General features: G+C 27.6%; 2 protein-coding genes across 2 annotated transcripts in view; one reads left to right on the top strand and one right to left on the bottom strand.

Annotated features, from left to right (window-relative positions):
• The window catches only part of spab (space blanket), a 25,625-nt gene extending 1,629 nt beyond the window's left edge, over window positions 1-23,996 (bottom strand). Inside the window, exons 1-3 of the mRNA XM_027344514.2 lie at window positions 23,491-23,996; window positions 6,791-6,956; window positions 1,789-2,076 (exon numbers count right to left, since the gene is read on the bottom strand). Of these exons, the coding sequence (XP_027200315.2) occupies window positions 1,789-2,076; window positions 6,791-6,956; window positions 23,491-23,757 (721 nt within the window). The 5' untranslated portion in view covers window positions 23,758-23,996. The remainder of the gene's footprint in view (window positions 1-1,788; window positions 2,077-6,790; window positions 6,957-23,490) is intronic.
• LOC113794420 (uncharacterized) lies at window positions 8,338-8,985 on the top strand. Its single transcript, XM_027344545.2, has one exon. The coding sequence runs from the start codon at window positions 8,458-8,460 to the stop codon at window positions 8,788-8,790; it is 333 nt and encodes a 110-aa protein (XP_027200346.1). The 5' UTR covers window positions 8,338-8,457; the 3' UTR covers window positions 8,791-8,985.

Here is a 23,996-nt window from a genome sequence, read left to right as displayed (position 1 = left end):
TTCAAGGTTCATATATCGGTATGGTATGGTATATTTATGCAATCCATCATCAAAGTCCAAAAAACTGTAAAAAACTATAGAATATTCAGGAAGAATATTAAAAGGTTGATCCCAAATCCCATGAGTGTTAAACTTGTCGAAATCAAGGGAAAGAATGCAGAACAAAGAGAATGAATGTGAGATTGAGGGTAAAAGCTATTTTGAAAATAAAGTTTGGCGCTTTGTTTCCTCAAAAAAAAAAAAAAAATGAAATTTGCTGATTATGATCATTTACTATACTTTTTCTGGGGATTGAAATCGAAGATTATGTATATAATTATACACTTATTGGTCGTCGTTATATATTGATCGGTTAATGTTAAAATGAAATTCTGAAAAAAAACTTGACTGACAGAAAATCGAACAATAGCCTAGTGGTGGTTATAATTTATCATCGAAAGTCAATTCAATTCAACGAATGTTCCATGTTACAGAATGAAAAAAAAGTGTCAAGCGTTTTAGGAAAAAAAAACATTCAACGAGTTACGTGTGTGTTCGTGTATTGGACATTTTAACATGCAAATATGCATGATTTGACAGATTGATTTTTATTTTTCCTATTCTTTTTCATGGATCGAAAGTTAATTTTCTTCTTTTCAAATTCATTCAGATTTTATTATTAACCAACAATTTTTTTTTCTTCTCTCTATTTGCGTGTCCATGTTTTTTTAAGCCGATAATTCGAAAAGAATGAATGGTAAAAAAAACTATTATCACAGAACAACAACAACAACAACATCATGTTAAAGCGTTAAATCATTCAAGCGATCTTTTTTTTCTTCTTCTTTTATTTTCAATATTTGGAATGAATGAATAAAATGAAATGAGATGATCGATTCGAACAAGAATGGCCAAGACAAGATGATGACGCGCCCGTTAATGTCATGTGGAAATTTTTTTTCCTCTTTTAATAAAAGACTACGGTAACCATCACCAAACAAGAATGACACGAAGAGCAAGTAGAAAATTGTCAGTCAATCAGTCAAGATTTTAATCTAAAGTCACCAGAAAAAAAATACGAAAGAATTTTTTTCCAAATCAAAAAATTGCAAGTATATTAATGCAAATTAATAGGCTTGATCGGAACTGTTACAGTGATGATGAATAACAGCAACAGAATTGGAAAGTGAAAGTGCTTTTTCTGAACACAAGTGAAAAAAAAAGCAGCCATCCATTTTTTTCCATCACTGATTACCGACAGCACTCCCTTTCAAAACGTATAGTTTTCTCTCTCTCTCTCTCTCTATCACAAACATTGATTTATCCATGCAAATTTTTTTCTTTATTTTTTTCTAGTGAATTTGATCATTGTACTTGACACGCAAACGGCGATCTATTGGGGCGTCACTTTTTTTTACTCAATGGATTCTGTTGGTGAACAAGAGAAAGAACAAAAAAAAATAGAAAAGAAAAATTCATTTTCCAAGTTCAAACTGAAAAGAAAAATTCTTCAACATGAAACATGAATAAACCACTCAATCACTATATTGAAACACATTATTCATATAAACTAACTATAATATATATGAATTTCTGGACATATAAATATAAGAATGTAAATTCTATTGAACAAAAAAAAAGAAAGAAATTACATCATACATCAAATTCAATATAATATGGCCAATACAATTAACTTGTCAATTGAATAATTTATATCAATTATATGTGTTTGAATTATGTTACCAATTTAGATAAATAAAGTAAAAGAATGATTATCATTATGATTCATTTGTTTTTAACGGAACTTACTGAATTGCTTTTTAACCATTTCCTGTCCAGGTGGTTGACAGATTCGTTGCTGTTGATTTTTTAATTGATGTAAATGTTGTTGATGTGAATTGATTATTGATGATGATTGTAATGATGATGATGATGATGATGATGAAGATGATGGTAATAATAATCGACCATCATTATCATCATTGAATATTAAAATTGTTTGTGGCATACAACGTAAACCAGTTTCACAATCACCATCATCTGTACATGAATCACCTTCATTTACACCATAAATTGGTAAACATGTTCCTGTGGTCACTATGAACAAAACAGAAAAGAAGAAAAAAGAACAAAATTATTATCAAATGTATAAGAAATGAAAATCACTATCATTCATTTAACGCCTTGTTTTTTACACTTTTTTTTTGTTCAATAATTAATTATCGTAATGAATGAATTGGAACAAACATGAATTCTATATGTGAAATATTTTTTCTTTTCTCTTTTTGTGTTATATGGAATGTATTTGGAAAGATATCAAAATGTCGATGACAGTACATTAATCATCATCATCATCATCATCATCATTCGATATGATGATTTTGGATCAATAATTTTTTCATTTTATTTTTGTACCGCGAAGCCGTTTTTTTTCATTTTTGTTTTCGTCGAAAGTCGGAAACAAATTCTCTTTTTTTTCATATAATCAAAATTGTATATATAAAATGTTTATATTGTTGGTGTAACCTTGTTTTGTTACCAATTTAGCAATTATATCTTTTTATGTCAGTATTATTTGTATTTGGTTAGATATTTCGTATGATATTTGTGTGTGCTCAATTTGTTGATTAATGGACCTTAGAAATATTGGTCTATGTAATGATGATATGATATATAAAAATAAAATAAAATAAGAAATGTTTGACACATGTATCGTTTTGTTGTGTATGTCAAGAAAGTAGATGAGAAAAGAATTCAAACGAATTTGCCCTCTATTTTTTTTCCAGTTATGTTGGCAGTAAACTTGTTTCAATTTCATTTGTACATAATTTGGCTAATTTTTTTCTGTTCGTTTTTTTTTCTTAGCACCTCTCACGTTTTATGATTAAAGAAAATATGGTTAAAGAAAGAAAAGCAAAAACGACCCTAAACCACACGACGACGATGATGGTGATGAGAAAAGAAAATTTGTAATCAAAGAATCATAATGATCACGACAAGATGTTGTTGGTTGTGTTTGTATGTTTCCGGAACACAAAATTCTTGAAAAATCATGTCACACACACACATACACACAAACCCAAACAAACACAAGGAAAGAATGAAAAAGAAAAACGGAACATCATTGATGATGGGAACCATGGCACCCTATCTTTATAAAATGAATGACGTTAATGAAATGTAAATGAGTTTTTGCACTTTTATTTATTACGTGAGAAAAAAAAGAGCCCGAAAAAAAATATCCGATATAAAGATACACTTTTAGAATGTGATTGGTGTTTTATATACAATATGTTAGTAGTTAGATGTTATAGCATTAATTAACTTGTAACAACAAAAAAAAACTTTGAGCTAAATATTACTATTGAATAAATAAAAAAAAATCTGCCATTGGAATAAATTCTTTAGCAGTGTATTCACTATACTTTGTTCTTATGATTATTATGTATGTTTACTCGATAGGCAAATTGAAGCAAATTAAAAGATGATGATGACAGACTTGATTGGCAACTAGATAGACAGGATAAATAGATATGCCATACATTTCCCTGAAAAAAAAGAATATAGAAATACTATCTACGGGCAACAACAACTACAACGAAAATGGCGACAACAACAACAACAACAAGGGCCATTTGGGGCTAAAATTCAATAGAATTGTTCAAATTTGCTGTCTTTACATTTCATCCATTCGAATTATATCCTTCTCTTTTTTTCCCATTCACAAATATGTGTGTGTTCAAACCAATTTGAACAATAATTTATCTAATTTATATCTATCCATCTATTTTTTTGCTATATTTACACTAATAAGAATGGTCGATCAGGCTAAATTTGTTCGTTGAAACGATGATTATGATCATCAAGTTTTTTTTTCTTCCTATAGTTGCTTGTCATTCCATACGATCAAATTGGGTTCCATCTATGATTCTATTAGCGTGTGTGTGTGTGTGTGTGTTTGAGATAAAAAGAGCGAGAAATTTTTTTCTTTTTTTCGTTCACAAAACAAATTTCATTCGCAAGTTTTTTTCTTTTTTTTCTCTCTCTCTCTCTCTCTTGCTTTCTAAGAATAATGATAGTAATAGTGTTGTTTGATGTGATGAATGATGAAGATAAAGTATCGTTTTCGAAAAAAAAACAAATTTATTATGAAATTTTTTGAAACTTGTCCGGAATTGACTGAAAAATTTGTGCGTGAAAAATTTTCAAAATGATAATAATCATATCGGGAAGAAAAAATCATTTTGAAGTGAGAAATGTGCAAACAAGCTATATTTTCATAATTCAAACATAATTTTACAAGTTTGTTTCGATTTATGATCATTATCATCAAACGATCATTACATGATTGATTTTTGTATTGTTGATTTTGCCTGCCAAAAAAAAATCGATAGTGAAAATAAGAAAAATTATTCATTTTTAACAATATAATTTATGTTATGTAATATTTGATGATTTTTATTTCAAGTGAACAAAAAAACTCTCTCAAACAAAACGATTATTGAATTATGATGATGATGATAATTCAATGAAACTATAATAATCATGGTAATAAATTCAAAAATAGTTCAAAAATTTTGAAACGAAAAAAAATAAATCAAATTCGTAGGAATATGAAAATGTAATGACATTTACATAAAGTGTTTGTGTTCATCGTCATTGTAAATACACACAGACCATACAATAATAATAACAAAATAAAGATTTTAATTTTCAATTTATTTTTATTTCATTTTTTCATTCATGATTTTTTTCCCATTTCATTATCATTATTATTTGGTTCAATTCCATTTCGAATTATAAAATGATTCTATGATTGAAATGAAAAAAAAGTCATCATGGGAAAAAAAGAACGAGAATTTATGAATATGAAAAAAAATATCAGACGAATAAATAAATAATAATTCAAATTCAATTCATTTTTTAAAGGGTTTAATTTCGTTTCATTTATGCAATGTTGTGAATTGAATTTGGAAAATGAATGATTTTTTTTTGTTGAGCAATGGTTGTTGGAATTATTTTCTCTAGCCTCAATTTATTTTATCTTGTTGAAAGTTAATTATTATCGTTTGTTGATGTTGTTGTTGTCTGTTGCTTTGAGACGTGTTTTCTTTTTTTGCACTGATTTTTGACGATTTTTTTATTTTGAATTTATAATGAATTCGTTCAAAATGATTGCTGTATTGTAATCCATACTTATCTTGACAGATCAGCATATTTTTTTTGCATAAAATTGAAAAAAAATTTGTCCATTTTGAAAAAAAATTCATTTAAAGGCAAATAAATGCAAAGAATCTCTCCAGCCTAATGAGTATGGCCATTAATTATTGTTGTAGAATACCATTGATGATGCTCATCAACATCATGATGATGATGATGATGATGGTCTATCATGTATGTTCAGTCGAGCATCAATTTACACAACACAACACAAATTGATTTAAATATAAACAACGAATTGTTCATGCTTCGATGATCACCAGAAAAAAAAGAGAAAAAAGAAAATTAGGTGAAGAATAAAAAAAAGGTAAATTTTTCTGTTTTTCATCTTCCCTATTTTTTTTATATGTGTGTCTGTTTCGATTCTCATGAATACAAATTGGCCTCAAATGATTGGCTCATTTAGGTATCACAAAAATAATCAAGAAGAAAAAAAAACAAGGAATCGGGGTAATCAAACTCAATTTGGATGAACCTTCTTCATTTGAAAATACTGATTGTTTTTCTCATTTTCGATTCTTTTTATTCTGTTTTATTTTTTTTGAAGTATACGATTACTTGGTAATTTTTCTGCACACACACACAACTAGATTCTTATTGAAAATTTACTTTCTTGTTCAGTTGATTGAATATATTATATATGGGTTTTCAGTTGAGAATTTTTTTTTTGCATTCATTCATCGTTGAAATTTATTATTCACTCTCTCAATATATATTCATTAACAATCATTTAGCCCGAAGCAAATCTGATATCACATACTTATAGTTTTAAGATCTATTTGAAAGAAAAAAAATATTCTGAATAAACAATATTATATGATCATGATCATCATTAATAATAATAATGTTCAAAAATCATAATCAACAAAGATTTGTGGATGTATATATGTGATCATTATCGATTCATGAATTTATTAAGGATGCGAGAGAGAGAAAAGAAAATTCAAACAATTGTTATTATTTTTCTTTCTTGCCAACTAAAATCTTTAAGATTATTGCTAAAGTAACAATAATAATGATGAACAAATCATATTATTGACTAAATTAACTGAATTTCATTGTAAATTTGTTTGTTTCTTGTGTATCGATATCGTTTCAATTCTCTTAGAAATAATAAGAAAGTATATCGCTATGAAACAAATTCTACTACTGTTGTTATTTGCTTTTCATGATGATTATGTTGTATTATTCATAACAACAACGAAAAAACACAGACAAACAAATGGTCAAATATATAAGATAGAAATTAGATTTGTCTATTTTTATTCTTCGTTGATGTAACGAACATTTCATTCATAGAATAAGAAAAACATTGTTAGCAAATTGAATTTACCGAATCAATTTTGAATCTAACAAAATAATTATAATAGATATTCATCCTGTATCCATAGTGATTTGAACATTCGAATTGAAAAAGAAATCGAATATATACAAAATAATGTCAATTACGATGAATGAATAGAAATTCTCGAATTTTTCATTGATATTTAATTGAATTATTTTTTTCAAATTGAAATTCATTCGAAATATTGATGAATAAATTGTTTGTAGAAAAAAAATGATAGTAACCAGAACATAAATTGAAACTCACCTGGTCTCTGTTTATTATTATTCATCGATGATAATGATGATGATGAATGTGAATGTAGATCAACACAAACGGAACCTGGACAGCATTGTTCACTTTGTACGCATGGTTTTTGTAAACATTTTTCTTCACCTTGTGAAAGTATATCTTCTAATTGCATATCTCGGCTCTATTACGGAGAAATAAAAAAAGATAAAAAATAAAAAACATGATCAAGATCAGTGGCCAAAGAAAAAAAAGAATAAATCATTAATCGTATTGTGAAGATATTTTCAAACACAGGAAACTACAGGATTAATAATGAACCAGAAGTAAGTCAATAAAACGAAATGAAAATAAACAAAACAAAAATAATAATAATAAAAAATAATTGAATAAAATCAACCTAAACAAAGTTACACAGTATGAGTTTAAGTTTGTTTCCATTTCCATTCATTATATTACATTTTGTATTTTATTCAATTAATTTAAGATTAAGAATCGTATTACAAATCGTATCATCAATGATGAGTGAATTTACTTGTTGTTGTTGTTGTTCGATAAGTATGTAGAAAATAGAAAACAACATCGATTTTAACCTTATTATTTTTGTTTTTCACTTTTAAGTATATTCTCTATGATAATGATAATAATGATCATGATGATATCACTCGTTGAACTCTAAGTATTTATCCGGAATCCGAATTTATATAATTCATTCTTTTGGATTCTAGTTTGATGAATTTTTCGTTCATTTCATTGTTGTTGTTGTTGTTGTTGTCAGGAACTATTATGGGAAAAAAGTTTACAAATTCTAAATTAAGCCATTATATTTGGGGCTTTTTTCACAATTATTACCAAAAGGAAGGATCAAAAATTTTTCTCTTTTTTTTTGTTAATTAAATTTAATTTCAGGTATCATATTGTAAGATAATGTTATTTTTTTTATTTTGAAACAAAAAAAAAGAGAGATAAAAAATGATATATTTTTTTAAAAAAGGAAATTCATTTGAGAATTATCTCAAATGAAGTGCCTTTGTTTTATGTTATTTGATATTAACAAACGGGAAATAAAAAAAAAAACAAGGTGTACCAAAGGGAAAAAAAGTAATGGTTTTAATCCAGTTGAAAAGACAAAAACTGATGAGTAAATGGCCAACTGTCGAATATTGGTCGATATTTTTTTTCATTATAAAAAAGAAAATTTCTTCTTTTCATTTTAACATTATTAAATGAGAAGAATTCATTGAAAACAACAACTTGACACTTGTACCATTTATTGCGTGTCAATGAATGAATGAATAAATTCTATGTTCGTTTTGTTTAAAAATATATTTGAAATTGATTATCTTGTGATGGGCGTATTCGATTGAAGATTGACGTGAAAACAAAATGAAATTCTTTTACAAAAAAAAATAAAAAAAATAAATACATGACAGTGAAGCCGACTTTCATTTCAAAATTCAATTGAACAAAGCTTTTGCGCAAATGCATTTTCATTTACGATCTTTATGAACGGAACGTTCATTTGGCGTTTTGTGTTTTGTTTTGTTTTGTTTTTTAATATAAACAACAAATGCGTCAGCTTTGAATAAAAAGCCAAAGTATGATTTGTTATTTCATCATTCTCGATTGTTTGAGTTTGAGTTCAAAGTATTTAAGGAAAAAACTGAAATAAAATCCAATCAAAAATGGTTTATATAAATTCTCGTGGTGAAATTCTTGAACAAGAACCAATAACATGGAAAACACCATTCAAAATTGTATTACGATTCGTTTGGTTTTTTATCAATTTTTTTCTCACGTTATTCGGTTTAAGTGATCGTTCTGATTCGATGAAAAGATATTTTCTTGGCAGTAGTGGATATTCGAGCGGTGGCGGTAATGATGGTGGTCATGGTCCAGGAGGAGGAGGAGGTGGCGGTGGTGGTTATGGTGGTGGACGACCTCGAAGAATAGCAACATTACCTCGTAACAGTCCGATTGGAATGTCAACTTGTCCGGGTGGATCTTGTGGACGTTAAAATATTTATTCATTTTCAATTCAATTTAATTCCTAAATCATACACAATTTTTTTTCATTCATATTAATATAGTTTTTAATTTTTTTGTTAATCGATGTTTGCGATGATATTATATTTTATATTCAAATATCAAATTTTCATAACAATTTGAAAACATGAATTTTTACAAAATAATAAATTATTAATACAATTAAATTGAATAGTTTGAATGTATGATTTTCCAAATTATACAATATTATCTTTTCAACATCAAACGGAATTCTTTTCTTTTAACAATTCGGTAAAAATGTTATATCATTTTCATTTGATATAGATTCTCTCTTTCTACAAATTTTGTGTGTGTTTGGCATATTATTGTTTGCATTGTATAAAAATTTACATTATTCATTATTGAGATAGATTCTGAAAGTCTTTTTTATTTCATTTATTTTAGACTTCTTTGTTTTTTTTCCAACATCGCCAAGAGCATTGTATCCAAAGATATAGACAGGATTTCCTGAATGGTCAAAGTCAATTTATCGGATATCCATTATAATTGGAATGGAATGAAATAAAATGGAATCCAGACCAATAAAGTGAAAGAATAATGGAGGGGATTGATTTACATAAACGTTTTTTATTCAAAAAAAAAAACAAAAATCTTTTCTCATTCCTTTTAAAAAAATGCACACGCAAAAAAAATCGGAATAAAAAATTTTATCCGGTCCAACGCACGCGCTTTATTTGTATCCTGAATATAACATGATGCATCAATGGTCAAACGAAAGGTTAAAATTTGTCGAACGACATTTATGGAAAAAGTGAGATAAAATTTTGAAATCCGATGAGATTTCAGAATCAACAAAAAAAACAACATCAAAGTGTAAAACAATTTACAACAAACTATTGAAACAAAAGAATGAAGATTGATCAGGAAATGAAATTTTTCTCTGCATTCTTTGGTGTCTCTTAAAAATGTAGCCAGCAAACAAAAAAATCAATTGATTCGCACACGAAAATATTTTTCGATCAAAATTATTTCAATAGGGTGATTGTTGATATCATCGATATCAGTGAAAATAGAAAAAGAAATAGAATATAAAGAATCGATCGCCTAACCTTTATTTGACTATTGCCATTGATGTTGTTACTTGTGTTTACATAATAAATTCGTTCGTTTTTATTCTTTCATCCCCGCGTTTACCATTCATGTCAAATTGTTCTATTTACTTAGATTATTTTTTCTTCCTATTTTCGTTTTTTTTGCTATGACAAATATTACAAACACGAAACAAATAGCCATACAAGAATTTATAACAACAACAACAACAACAGCAAAACTATTGAACAATCAACAGAATGATTCCAAATTGACATATCTTTACTATATTTGATCTTGATTATTATTATCATTATCATTATTTGTTATTATTTATAGAATCAACGATATAAAGCAATAAAGCGACAACATTTTCATTATGATTATTATTATTTGTATTATATATAGACAATAATAATAATAATAATGATAATGTCAACAATGACTAAATGAATGTTTTTTGGTGAATGTAATCATCATTGATGATGATTATTTTCAATCATTACTTCCATTGATTCTTTTGTTATACAATCAACGATGAAAACCATACAAAGATAAAGATGTTGTTATATGCAAATGTATGGATGTTTTCTAATTATGATTATTGACTAAAAATTACAACGATTCTGTTTTCAATAGAATGTGTATCTAGGAATTTTATTTTTATTTTATTTTTTTTTTTTTGCTGACAAAATTCTGAACAAACCAACAATTGAATCGGACAGTTTTTTCTTTTGATTTATTTCATCCAGTGATTTCAGTTTTTTTTCTTTCTACTAATTAGCCTTCTGTTGTTGTCCGTTGATTTGATTTCGAATCAACGGATTTTTTTCTCGAAAGGAACAAGAACCAGATTTTTGTTAATTGTCAATGTTCATGTACAAATAAATGTTTTATTTATATATAGATTGTTTGAATTCATTTATCAATCGTTGATGTGTGTGTGTGTTTGTTGTATGATGTATTTACTTTTGCCATTGTTTACTTGCTAGAATCGACGTGCTTGATTTTTGATTTCATTTCTGATTTTAATCATATCGTTGGCCAACCATTCTCATTCATTCCTTCAAACTCACTAACAACAATTCAGTTGATTCAGACATTTTTTTTGTATTTTGTATATTAATCATATTTCAATCCATATTTTATCTCTCATTTCATATTGCCCAGTGATTTTAAATTAAAAAGAATGCTTTTATCATTCCATTTGACAGGTAAAAACAAAAAAAAGTATCCATCTTATATAATCCAATTGAAAACTTTTACATTACACATTTATAAAAATACATTGATGCCTAATAATGTTTTTTTTTCTGCAATTGCCATAGTAACAGAAAAAAACCTATCTTTACCTTCTCCAATTTCAGTATCAAACTAAAGTAATCCAAAGTTTTTTCTCTAGAATTACTCTAAAGAATTTTTCCATATTTTTTACTTTGCTGAAACAGCAAGTTTTGCCATCTTGCTATATTTTTACCCGCCCAGATATAATTGGATACAATGATGACGATTGAACTGTGATTGGATATGATTGTTCCTCAATAATAAGTTTCTATGTATTATTCTGTTGTTTTTATTTCTGTTTTTTTTTCTTACCTAAAGAATAAAATCGCTATGCTTCAATAATGATGAAAAATTTATAATTTTTCAAGTTGGCCATTGGACTTTTGTATTCATTCGTTTGTTTGTTTGTTTTTTATTGTGTCTATATTTATTTTCAAAAAGAAAAAAAATTTATGACCAAAAAGACCAACTATCATAGATCACATTATGTTCATTATAGTCAAATCAATTCATTTCACTTTTTTTCTGTAAAACATTTCTTTCTTTATATCTATAATTTCTTATTAATTAGTTTAGTTTAGTTTAGTTTGTCGACTTGTTCGATTCATTCATTTATTTATGATTCCAATAATTTATTAGAATTGCTTTCATCAAATTATATCCGAATGATGTTGACTTGCTTTTTGCTTGTTCGTTTGTTTGTCTCCAAATTTATCCTAATAAAATTTGTACAATTAACAATCGAAATCAATCACATTTGACCGGATTTTTTGCTTTTGTTCTGTTTAGTTTTGTTTTTGGATTCTTTCAAGAAAATTTATTGTTATTACTAGACGATATATAAACTATTGTCGTCACTATAACTAACAAATGTCATCATCATCATCATTATAATCCATATTTGATACGCCTATGATTACTATAATTAGGTTATATATAAAAAGTCAACATAGATTTCTATTTTCTTATTCAATGACTTTATTATCATAGTATATTAATGTTATGACCGGAAAAAATTTATAGAAAGATTTTGATCAGATCAGAATATGAATCGTGAATGTATTCGAATTGTTTTGTTTTTTTTCTGTTCGTATCAAATTTGGAAAAATTATTAAAGACAATTTCTTTTTTGTTATAACAAAGATAATTCCGGAAATGTTTTTGAATATAATAACTATGGTCAAACATGGAACTTTAATTTTCTTCTTATTTTATGTCAAATGTCAATCGATTTGTCAAAACAATATCCTTATCAATATCGATTTCGTCAACATTAAACTAATATGAATATACAGTTTTTGGGATGGGACTATTATTACTACAAAAAAAAAGAATATAATAATTGTGCGTGAGCTAATTCTTTATCATACAAGAATTGAACGGAAATTTTTTTTCCTTCTACTATCTTCAATCATAATTTTATGCTTCATTCTTTATTTGGTTGTTGTTTTTCTCCACAATTTAAATATATTTCCATTTCGATTTATCATTCACAGTTTTTCAAATTTACTGACTATAAAACGTTATTATTAACCTGAACTATTTTTCATTTGCATACATTTGTGGTCAGTATTCTTTTTTTGACAGTCGAACCAATTAATTGCTACCTTGTTTAGCATATGAATAATAAACTTTATTTTTTTTGTGAATCTATAGAGAATTGAAATCTGTATTACTTTTTGTCAATGATCGTACTTCTTCTATTATGATGATGATGATGATGACAATAATGATTGATGAATTACTGTTACCAGATCTTCAAATATTATATATTGAACAGAGAAAAAACTGACCTAACAACACAATGAATGGATTCAAGTTGGAGATAAAGAAAAAACAAAAACAAAAATCGAGTTCAAATAGATCCATAAAAAGTAGAATTGAAAAATAAACTGAATTTAAACAACTTCTATGTATGATGATAAAAATTTCTGTAATAAAATTGAATGGGAGATGTTGGTGGTGGTAATTTTTTGGAGATGGCGATAATGACAAGCAGCATTTGTCCCAAAAGACAGCAACAACGTATATTAATATTGATTTCGTAAATGAATGATCGCAAAAAAGGCTATTATTTTTCATCAAATTTGTTCAATTTTTACTTTTCCTATTCTTACTATCTTTTTGTTCACCCCCATTAAATTTGACTGACATTGGTTGGTATAGTGAAAAAAATTGGATTTCATGGCTGAAAAGTAATGTTGTTGTTTTTTTCTCGAAAGTATTCCATTATATGATCATCATTCATGAATCAGTGTATTTAATGATACAAATCCTTTTTACCTCAAATTTTTTTTTCTTCAATTGTCTTTGAAATTTTCAAAGAGAAATTGTGACATTTTTTCGAAAAAAAACTGATGATGATGATAAGAGGATTGTTGAAATTTTTTTTTGTAACAAACTGTCATTTCTGGAATTGGATATTTATTCAATAATTTTGCTTCGTTCCAGATGTGAATTTTTTTTTTCGTTATTGCCAAATTTCATTTCAACAACTTTTCAATTTTTTTTTGACAAGTTTAACAAATTTTTTTTTGTTGATAAATTATGATTTGAAAAATGTATTGACTTATTAAAACTTATTGTTATTCATTTGTTATATACAGGGTGTTTTGTTGTTTTAATCATTTTGATTTCTGTTTCTGTTGTTGTTTCACTTTATACTTGATAATGGTAATCACGAAATCATCCAAAGACACAAATAAATGATTTTTGATTCAAATCATTAGTATAAAATTTATATTGTTGACCATTGAAAATATGTGTGTGCGTGTTTGTTTTGATTTAATTTGAAGTTAGTTTTCTCATCTCACAAATGAATCTTGTTGTTGTTTTTGCTTTTTTTTTATTTCCATTTCCGTAACAAACGAAAGAAACAAACATTAAAATCGACAAAAAAATAGTATTCTTAGCATGTTTGTGTGTGTGTGTGGATATGTGTGTTTGTAGGTTTGGGGTGGAAATACAATTAATTATCCAATTCCGGTGAGAGATTGAATTTTTCTTTTCCTTTCCACATTACATTACTCTTTTTTTCAGCTGTGACTTGCCATTTTTTTTTGTTGTTGTTGTTGCTGAAAAAATTCCTGGAACCATACCGTTTGTATTGTACTGTTCATTAGGCTTTTTATTTCTCTTCGTTTTCGTTTTTTTTTATCACTCTTGATTTTCATTTAATGTTCATCGAATGAAAAAAAAGTTTGCTTTATTTTTCTCACCCATCCCATCAATTTGTGATGATGATGATGATGATAATCGAGAGAGAGAAAAAATTATTTTTTTTCACTGATTTTCAATGAACATGTTGGTTGAAGTTATCAGTATTATTCTTTTTTTTTAACCAAGTATGGTTTATGTTTCAAGAAGTTTCAATAGGCCAGTCCAGGCTGTATATATTCTGTAGAACAATGAGCTCATCAGATATTAATCTATTCTAACCATTTTCTTTTTTTTATGATGATTGAAATTTGAAAATTGTCCATGATGTGTGTGTCTGTGATTTTTCTTTTTTCGTGTTGAAATTTTTTTTTTTCTGATTTATCAGCAGTATTTCATTTTAAAGTGGTTTTTTCTCTCTTTTTTGGTCTGAAGATCAAGATATTGATTCTTTATATTCTTTTTATCCTACAACCATCAACAAAGAATTCCAACAAAAACCATCAACAGCACATCGAAATTCAACGAAAATAAAGCAGATTGGCAGAAATTCAAAGACTGTTTCAATTCTGATGTCTTCAATCAACTAAACATCTCGATAAACAACATTCAACACACACAAGACATAGACAAATGCGCTCTCGATTTGACAAAATTCATACAGGAAGCCGCCTATAAATCTATACCAACCAAAAAACACAATCCTCGTAAAAACTACACACCATGGTGGGACAAAGATCTCACCCTCATGCAAATCACAGTTCGCAACTTAAGAAATCTGTACTCACACGAAAAAAACACTATTGTAAAACAAATGAAATACGAACAATACAAAAGATACAGAAATAAATATGTCAGAGCAATATATAATAAAAAACAACAAAAATGGAGAGAATTCCTCGAAGAATCTAGCTCATCAAACACATGGGGCAACACCTACAAAATGATAAAAGCTACAACAAACCCCAAAACTTATACACTCCCTATCCTAGATAACGCGCAACCACACCAACACGGCACAATCATCGAAAACATATTAGACGCCATTTTTCCAGATGATAATCAACTTCTTCAACACACACCAACACAAACATCAAACATCCTTAATCAAGAACAACTCACAATAACACCAGAATATATTGAAACATTGATTAAAAGCACTAACAACAAAAAATCTCCAGGGCCAGACTACATTACAAACCAAATGTTAAAACAACTAAAAGACACAATTTCACCTACATTAGCAGCCCTCTTCACTAAATGTTTTATATTAGGTCACTTCCCATCTTGCTGGAAAAACACGTCTTTAATCATCTTTCCAAAGCCAAACAAAACAGAATATCACACACCTAAAAATTACAGACCTATTAGCTTAATATCAAACATATCTAAAATTCTTGAAAAAATTATACAATCTCGACTGCAAAATTATATTCGCGACAACAATCTTCAAAACGAAAACCAACACGGCTTCACACAACAAAAATCTACGATCACCGCATTATACAACATCACCAACGATATAATCAACAACAAAACCAACAACAAACTAACATCAATGCTTTCTGTAGACTATTCTGGTGCCTTTGACAATGCCAACTGGCAAATAATAACAAAAAACATGGATACTATGAATATACCTTCACAATACACACAAATAATACAAAGCTACCTCACAAACCGGACAGTCTCATACAAGTACAATAACCACACACGAACCAAAAAACTAACCAAAGGATGTCCACAAGGTAGCCCTTTATCCCCCACATTATGGAATATTCTCATCAATTCACTACTCAACTCCTTCAACATCCCTAGCGCACACATCCACGCGTATGCGGACGACATTACAGTTATATGTACCGGAAACACCCCCAACCAACTACATGACACATTACAAAAAACACTCACTTTCATAAATGTATGGTCCAACAATAATTTCCTTACTATCAATACACAAAAAACACAAATCATTCATTTCCACAAGAAGACACTAAACACACCTGTCACACTAAACAACAATCACATAGAAATAGTAGACAAAATAAAAATTCTAGGCATTTCCTTACAAAACCATCAACACCGCAACAAAATCAACTTCAACACACATATAGAAAACATAATTTCAAAAACAACACGAATCAAAAATACCCTTTTTAACTTTTGTAAAAACACCTATGGTATTAACACTAGAAAACGCCAAAATCTCTACAAAGGCCTTATAAGACCAGTCCTCACTTATGGCTCCGAAATATGGATTAATCACATCACCAAAAAACAAATTCAAAAGCTTGAATCTACACAGCATCAAATACTAAGACATTCAATTATGGGATACAAAACCATATCAAAAGCCTGTACAACACTTCTAACACGAATTGAACCAATCCACACAAACATTCAAATCAAACAAACTAAATTTTTATATAGGCAAAATATACCACAAGAGTGCTTAAACCACATCACAATAGAACAATTTATTGACACCACCAAACAAAATATTTTTGCACAATCACACGAAAAAACCAATGACACATTCAAACACTTCTTTCCATCACCATATATTCCAAAATTCATTAAACCAAATTTTATTCTCACACAATTCTACACTGGACATGGCAACTTCCAAAAATACTTAAACAGGTTTCAACTTTCACAAACAGACTGCTGTACATGTTCAAACACCACACAAGACGTTACACACCTTCTTTTACATTGTACAAATTATATCCAAATTAAACACCACTTACAATTACACAACATTAATTCATTACACCAATTCACACAGAACAAAGAAATACACAAAAAATTCATCGAACTCTGTAAACACATCCACACACACATCAAGGCAATTTTATAACTTTATAACTTCACATTCTTTTAAAAACAATCTTTTATTTTATATTTAGTCCTTATATTCATCTATGTGAACTTTATTATCTCATATTCCTTCAAATCTTTCTCAATATTGTATTTTTATTTTTTTTAATATTACTTTCATATGAATATTGTATTATATTATTTGATTCTTCTTAATTGATATTGTATTGTATTATTTTTAATTCACGCAATTATCCTAGCGGATATGCGTTTTCCAATAAAATTATTATTTATATTCTTTTTATTTTTACAACAAAATGGACGGAGTTTTTTTCTTCTTTTTCTTCGGTTCGATTAAATTGAAATTTTTTTGAAAGAGAATCGGTAAATATGATCAAAAAGAATTTGGGAAAATTTTTCAAAGAAAAATTTCCAAATTCTGATAATGATGAAAAGCCTCAAGCCAAATCTGGACAAAATTATTTCTCTGAAAATGGAAATAAATTTGCATTTGAGTTTTTTTTCTTTGAATCTGGCTATTTCATTGTTGAATACTATGGTATCCGGTAATAATTAGATGAAAAAAAAATTCTTATTTAGACAACAAAAATTGAATAATGTATTTGGAATAGCATCTTTTTTTCTTGACAATTTTCTGAGAAAATAGCTTTTCGGAAAATTTATTAATTTTATTTTTTCATTATCAGTAACTTTGTTCATTTTGGTTATTTTTTTTTTTTGTTTCGGACGATAGTCAATTTAAAATATTTTTTATTTTTATTTTGCATATTTCATCCCTTATTAAATCGTTAAACTGCATACAAACACACTTCAAAAACAATAAATGAGCATTGAAAAGAAAAATTTATTTGAAAAATTATAGATAGGATGCAATATCGGGACCAAAGAAAAAAAAATCTGAGCAATATTTCATCGCACCACAAGTATTATCATGGAAATCGGTTTTCATTCACACACACACACATACACATCTCACTTATATATTTATATTGGATTCATTTTCATCTACTCTTTGAAAAATATAACGGATAATGTTATTTATTTTTCCATTTTTTTTGTCATTGAAAAAAAAACTTACTGTAAACTTTATTCGATATGGACACTTATATTGTGAAACTAGATCAATTTTTTCTTCTTCTTTCTCTCCAGATTCACTTTTAACTCAATAGGATTGTTGTTGTTTTTTTTCAATCATATTTGGCAAAATTATAGCTTTAGCTTCGGGTAAAATGATTCATTTTTTTCTCTTGATGTCATCATCATCATCACAAGTGATCATATTTGGGATATTTGGTTTCAAATAAATAAAGGATGACACTTGAAAGATTCGAGTGAGACTGAAAAATTGTTTCGTTTGTTTTTGTCGAATGGACAGAAAAGCACGTTTCATAAATTATCCACCACAATGTGACAATGTATATTGTATATGATGCAGAGCGGTAAAAAAAATTGAAACAAAAAACCTTGTATAAAATGCCATTGGGGTTCAGGCAATAGTTGTTTGTTTCTTTCCTGTTTTTTTTCACGGAAAAATGAATCTCTGCTCGTAATTCATTGTTGCCAATTTTTTCAAATCTCTTTTTTTTCTTTTGTGTGCGTGTGACGATTTCTGGTTTCTTCTTAATTGGATCGATATAGAGAAAATGATATCGGATCAATGAAGAAACAATGCACACTGAATAGACAAAATAATGAAATAGCAAAATGTTTCATTCAACAATTATTTCCAATGATATTCTTGTTGTTTTTTTGTTTTGTTTGTTTGTTCATTGAAAATTTTCAATTTATCCATTTTTACATACATACATTGTATTCAATTCAGATTTCTGTTTGTCGTTTGTATTTGTTTTTTAAACATTTTTGTTATACAGAATCATTAATATTGAAAAAACAATTCTCCATTTTTTTCAGGCTATGATGATGTTTATCTGTATGAATGTGTTTGTTACCAATCCTATTCGAATGAAAATGGTTTCTTTTCATTTGTTGTTCATTAATTTATTTCAATTTTTTTTATGTCATTGCATCTCTTTCAATTCCATCATCATTATTTGTTGAATCTGATTCTAATGATGATCGGTCAAGGGGGAATTCTATTAAAAAAATTTTTGCTAATAGATTTATCGTCAAGAATTTCTTATTTTTCCCCATTATTGCAATACACACAATTGTATTTTTAAGAAAAAAATATTTTCCATTCCCCAGTTGATGCAAAAATTGAAAATTAAATTTTGATGAAACTTTAAAACAAAGAGAGAAGAAAAAAAAATAAGAAAGAACATTCAATAAATTCAAGATTGGAAAGAAACAGAACAAAAATTTTCACAATAAACAATCATAATTTTTGATTAACATCAATTTAAACGTCATTAAAATCTTTGAAAAATTTTCACACACGAATTCTTTTCGAATATCATCATCATTGAATTGAAAAATTTGTTTGTTCGATATACTGGAATTTGATAATAACAACTTTTAACATCATCGTATGAAAATGTGTCAAATTTAAAAAAAAAGATTGTGTTCATCCTGTCCTAAATTGTATTTTGTAAATTTTTGTGTTTAAAATGATTATTTTTAAACTTTTATTAGTTTTATTTTGTCAAAATTGTTCAAAGAATTATTTTCACTTAAGTGAATTGAGATTTTTTTTCTACTTATTTTGTTGTTGTTGTTGTTGTTTTTTTCAGGATTTTCAACAAAACCAGATTGAAACAAATGAGACAATGTGAAAACAAAACAAAAGAAAATCTGATGAAACCAACAACAACAACGGCATTCGTTTATTCACATCATCATGAGATTGGTGTGAACGAACGAAAGTGGCCATAGGAACAACAACAGAAAAATGCTGCTCACAAATTAAATTTTTTTTTCTTTTTGATGATCCAGATTCTTTTTTTTACTTTTTTTTCACATATTGAAATTGAGATGAATCCAACAGCGAAATGAAAGCGAGAAAAAAACGAAAATCTTGACGATAAATGAATAGAAAAAAAAACCAAACGAAAAACAGATAATATCGTATGGTTTTCGAAAGAAAGTAGGCTTGAGATTTAATATAATAAATAGATTTTCCATCTTTTCAACAGCTATAAAGAGAGAATTTTTATTGTTTTTTGTTTCTCTCTCTCTCACATCCCATTCACTGTACATATCTGAATTCTCATAGAAGAATTATGCTGAATTCGAATGAAAATTGTTTCTTTATTCAAGATTTGAGTAGTTTTCATCGGTGTTTGTTTGTGTATGCAAGTTTGAGCTGCAAAATATCCAATCAAAACAAAAAAATATAGATTCATTCAATTTGGCCTAAATTTTTTTTATTCTCATTTTCATTTTTCACTCTTTTTCAACTATTATTTTTTTTGGTGACAATTCGGTGTTTATCATCATTTTATTGTTTTTTTTCGTTTATTGTTGTTCATACGGCTGCGAGGCCTGGACACTTTGCAAAAACGACAGGAGAATACTAGCAGTATTCGAACGCAAAGTGCTCAGGAAAATATTTGGTCCTGTCTTCAACCCGGTAACAAATGAATTTGAACGGCGACACAATCTGGACCTGTACGAACGTTATGGCCGTGCAAATATTCTAAGCTACACCAGGGAAAACGAATCGAATGGTTGGGACACGTATGGCGTGACAATGGACTATTAAATGAGGCGCTTCATTACAAGCCTGCAGGGACGAGAGGACGAGGCAGGCCAAAAGAGCGATGGTTCAACAGCGTCACCAAGGATCTAGTCAAATTAAATCGCCAACACAGCGACCCACAGGACAGGGACCGGTGGAAACAAATCGTTGGAGAAGCTATGGACCTCAACGGACCGTTAAGCTTTATTGATTGATTGATTGATTATTGTTGTTCATAGCCATAATGATGATTATGTTGTTGTTGTTGTTGTTGTTGTTTTTATTTCATTACCAATTGCTTAATATGTTTGCTATTTGGTAATGAAGTTTGATCATCAAGAATATTTTGTGTGCACTATAACAAATAATGATAATGAAACAGAAAGAAAAAGACGTTGATTGACCATCCATAAGATAGTGATAAAAAATTGTTTTCATTTTTTTTTATTGTTCCATTCTGAATTTTTGTTTTGTTGATGATTATTTTGTCTGTAAAAAAAATCATGTAACAAAAAGCTCGGTAACCATGATTCATATCAATAAACCAAATGAATGAAAGAAATGAAACAAAACCAAAAAAAAAAAATTCACAAGAAAATCCAAGAAATTCAATTTTTCTTTTTTCATGATTACCCCTCTCTTTTTGTTCAAAAAATAATCATTTCTCATTTTTGTCATCAACGACAACGACAACAACAAACAATGACAATGTGATTATTATTAGAACGGAAAAAGAAAAACTAAAAAAAAAAATTCCGTTTGGTTGTCTTTTTCCTTCTCGGCTTCTTCGTATCAAAAAGAAGGCAACCAAAGCAAAACAGAAAAAAAAATCCATCCATAAAAGAGAGCTTAACCGTCGAAACAGATATATTCACCATTTTTTTTCATTTTTTCGTTTCAATTTTTTTTTCTTGTTTGGTGATTGTGATCATCATCATCACATTCATATCCAATGAATTCCGATATGATTCAATTTTTCTTCTTCTTGAAATTCTTTTCTGAATAGTAGTGTGTGAGAGAAAGAGAGAGAGGAAAAAAATACAAAATTGAAACGTCAAAATTCTTCATTCGTCATTTTGGTCCCCGATTTTTCATCGGTTGTTGTTGAATAAAGGAAAACAAACAAACATGAAAATCATTTTTTAATGTCTTATATTTTTCAAACAAATAAACAAAGGAAAAAATCAATTTTTCAATAGTGGATTCGGTCGTTGTTTGATTTGAGTTTCTATATGATTTTGTTTTTTGGGAAAAAAACCACGATTGTATTTTTGCATCCATGTTCAAATAATCAGATCAAAAAATAAAATTTTGTGGCTGTAAATAAACATTTATTTATGGATTTACAACAACAATAATAATACAATTTTATAATGATTATGTAAATGAAAATTGATTATTTATTTTGTGGTGAATATAAAGCGATTATTTTTTTTTGTTTATCCTAAAAACAAACTGAAATGATTATCCATAATTCGTTGCTGTTGTTGTTTGTTACATCACTAATGACTTGATTTTGAATCAAATTAAATCAATTAATCATTTTGGAATAGAAAACATGATAAGAAGGTGTAAAATTTTCAAAAACATTCATTACATATTTTCATCCTTGAATATTGGAAGAAATCTTAATGAAAAAAAAGAAATATTCCGCAACCATTATAATTATGAATTGATTGAATTATAATGAATTTAATGAATATTCTGTTTATAAAACATTTATAACATTGTTGATGATTGAATAAAAAAAAACAAAAAGATAAAATCAAGAAAAACTAAAACTACTGTGTATTTGTTCATCATTCTAATTGAATAAGATCTTATCGTTTCGTTTTTTTTTCTTTCTATTAGTGTCATTGTCTAAACACATCACACACACACTATGGGTTCTGGTAATCATTTGTGCATGGTTGAACATTCTGTATGATAATAAATGAATTCAACGAAGATTTTCATCATCATCATCATCACATAATCATCAAGAAACATACTTCGCTGTAGATCTTTCTAATTAAAATATCGTCACAATAGTCATATAGTCTCAAGGAATTAAATAATAATAACAAATAAATTATCTACACGCACGAATCATTTTTTTAATGAAATAATTTTGGGTCAAAATCTGAACCCCGAATTCATTATAAATACAATACAAAAGCCTGTCTTAGATCTCATCAAATTATTACAATGATGATGATGATGATGATGATAATTGTGTGTGTGTGTGTGTGCATTAAAAAGTCTTTTCTTTTCCTACATACACGCACTGTTGAAATTATTATCAAATCAATGAGCGTATTAATGATTTGTTGAGAGTCTTCAAGAATTTGTATCATTTTCGTTGATAATTTTCTAAAGATTTTCACATATAATCATTGCATCAATGAATTTTTTTCTTTGTTTCTTCAAAGAAATGAAATTTTATCATTTTACATTTGAAAATTTTCGGGATTTAAAATTGAATTAAAATTTGAAAAAAAATTCAATTTTTTCTTTGATTAATTTTTTTTTTCGTTTTCTCAGAATAGGATTTTCTGTAGTAATTTGTATTGTTTTGTGATAATTTAATTTTAAAAAAAAAATTGGAAAAAAAGTATCAAGTATTGGTAGTAATCAAATTTTGTTTGATCAATTTGTAACATTTCGAATGAATGTCTGTTTTTTTTTGATATTATTATTTTTAAAAAAATAAATGTCAACCTACCTTATAATGATTATTTTGATTTTGATTATAAAAGCTATGATGTTGTTGTTGATGTTGTGATGATCGTAATCTAGTCGTATCGCCCAAATTATTAATACTGTTGATATTACTACTTCGGCTATTGCTGCCTCTGCTGTTGCTCGTCCAGAATGCACTTGTTAATCCCGAATTAATTTGATTATTCAATAATATTATAATTATTGTAATCACCATCAAAGTGTAACGAAATATTTTAAATAATAATGATAATCTAATGTTAACATCCATGATGATTAATGTTAATGTAATTGATTTTGTTAAACAAATCGAATCGAATCGAATTTGTTTCAACTTATCAATGGATTAATAATAAAATTTTTGAAAAAATATTCAATTCCATTATTCGCCAAACAATTTCACAAGTTAGATTTTTTGTTTTTGTTTTGTTTTCTTCATTTAAAATTGATGATCATCTTAACACGCCGAATATCAATTTAATCATCCAGTCTATTCACACTGTTGGTCGC

Source organism: Dermatophagoides pteronyssinus, unplaced genomic scaffold (assembly GCF_027571235.1).
Source record: "Dermatophagoides pteronyssinus isolate colony J.1.1.1.1 unplaced genomic scaffold, Derpt_VIB-CSIC_2022.12 sq0007, whole genome shotgun sequence".
Taxonomy (NCBI): Eukaryota; Metazoa; Arthropoda; class Arachnida; order Sarcoptiformes; family Pyroglyphidae; genus Dermatophagoides; species Dermatophagoides pteronyssinus.
The sequence above is the reverse complement of the archived record's forward strand: the minus strand, read 5'-3'. Positions and strand labels throughout refer to the sequence as shown.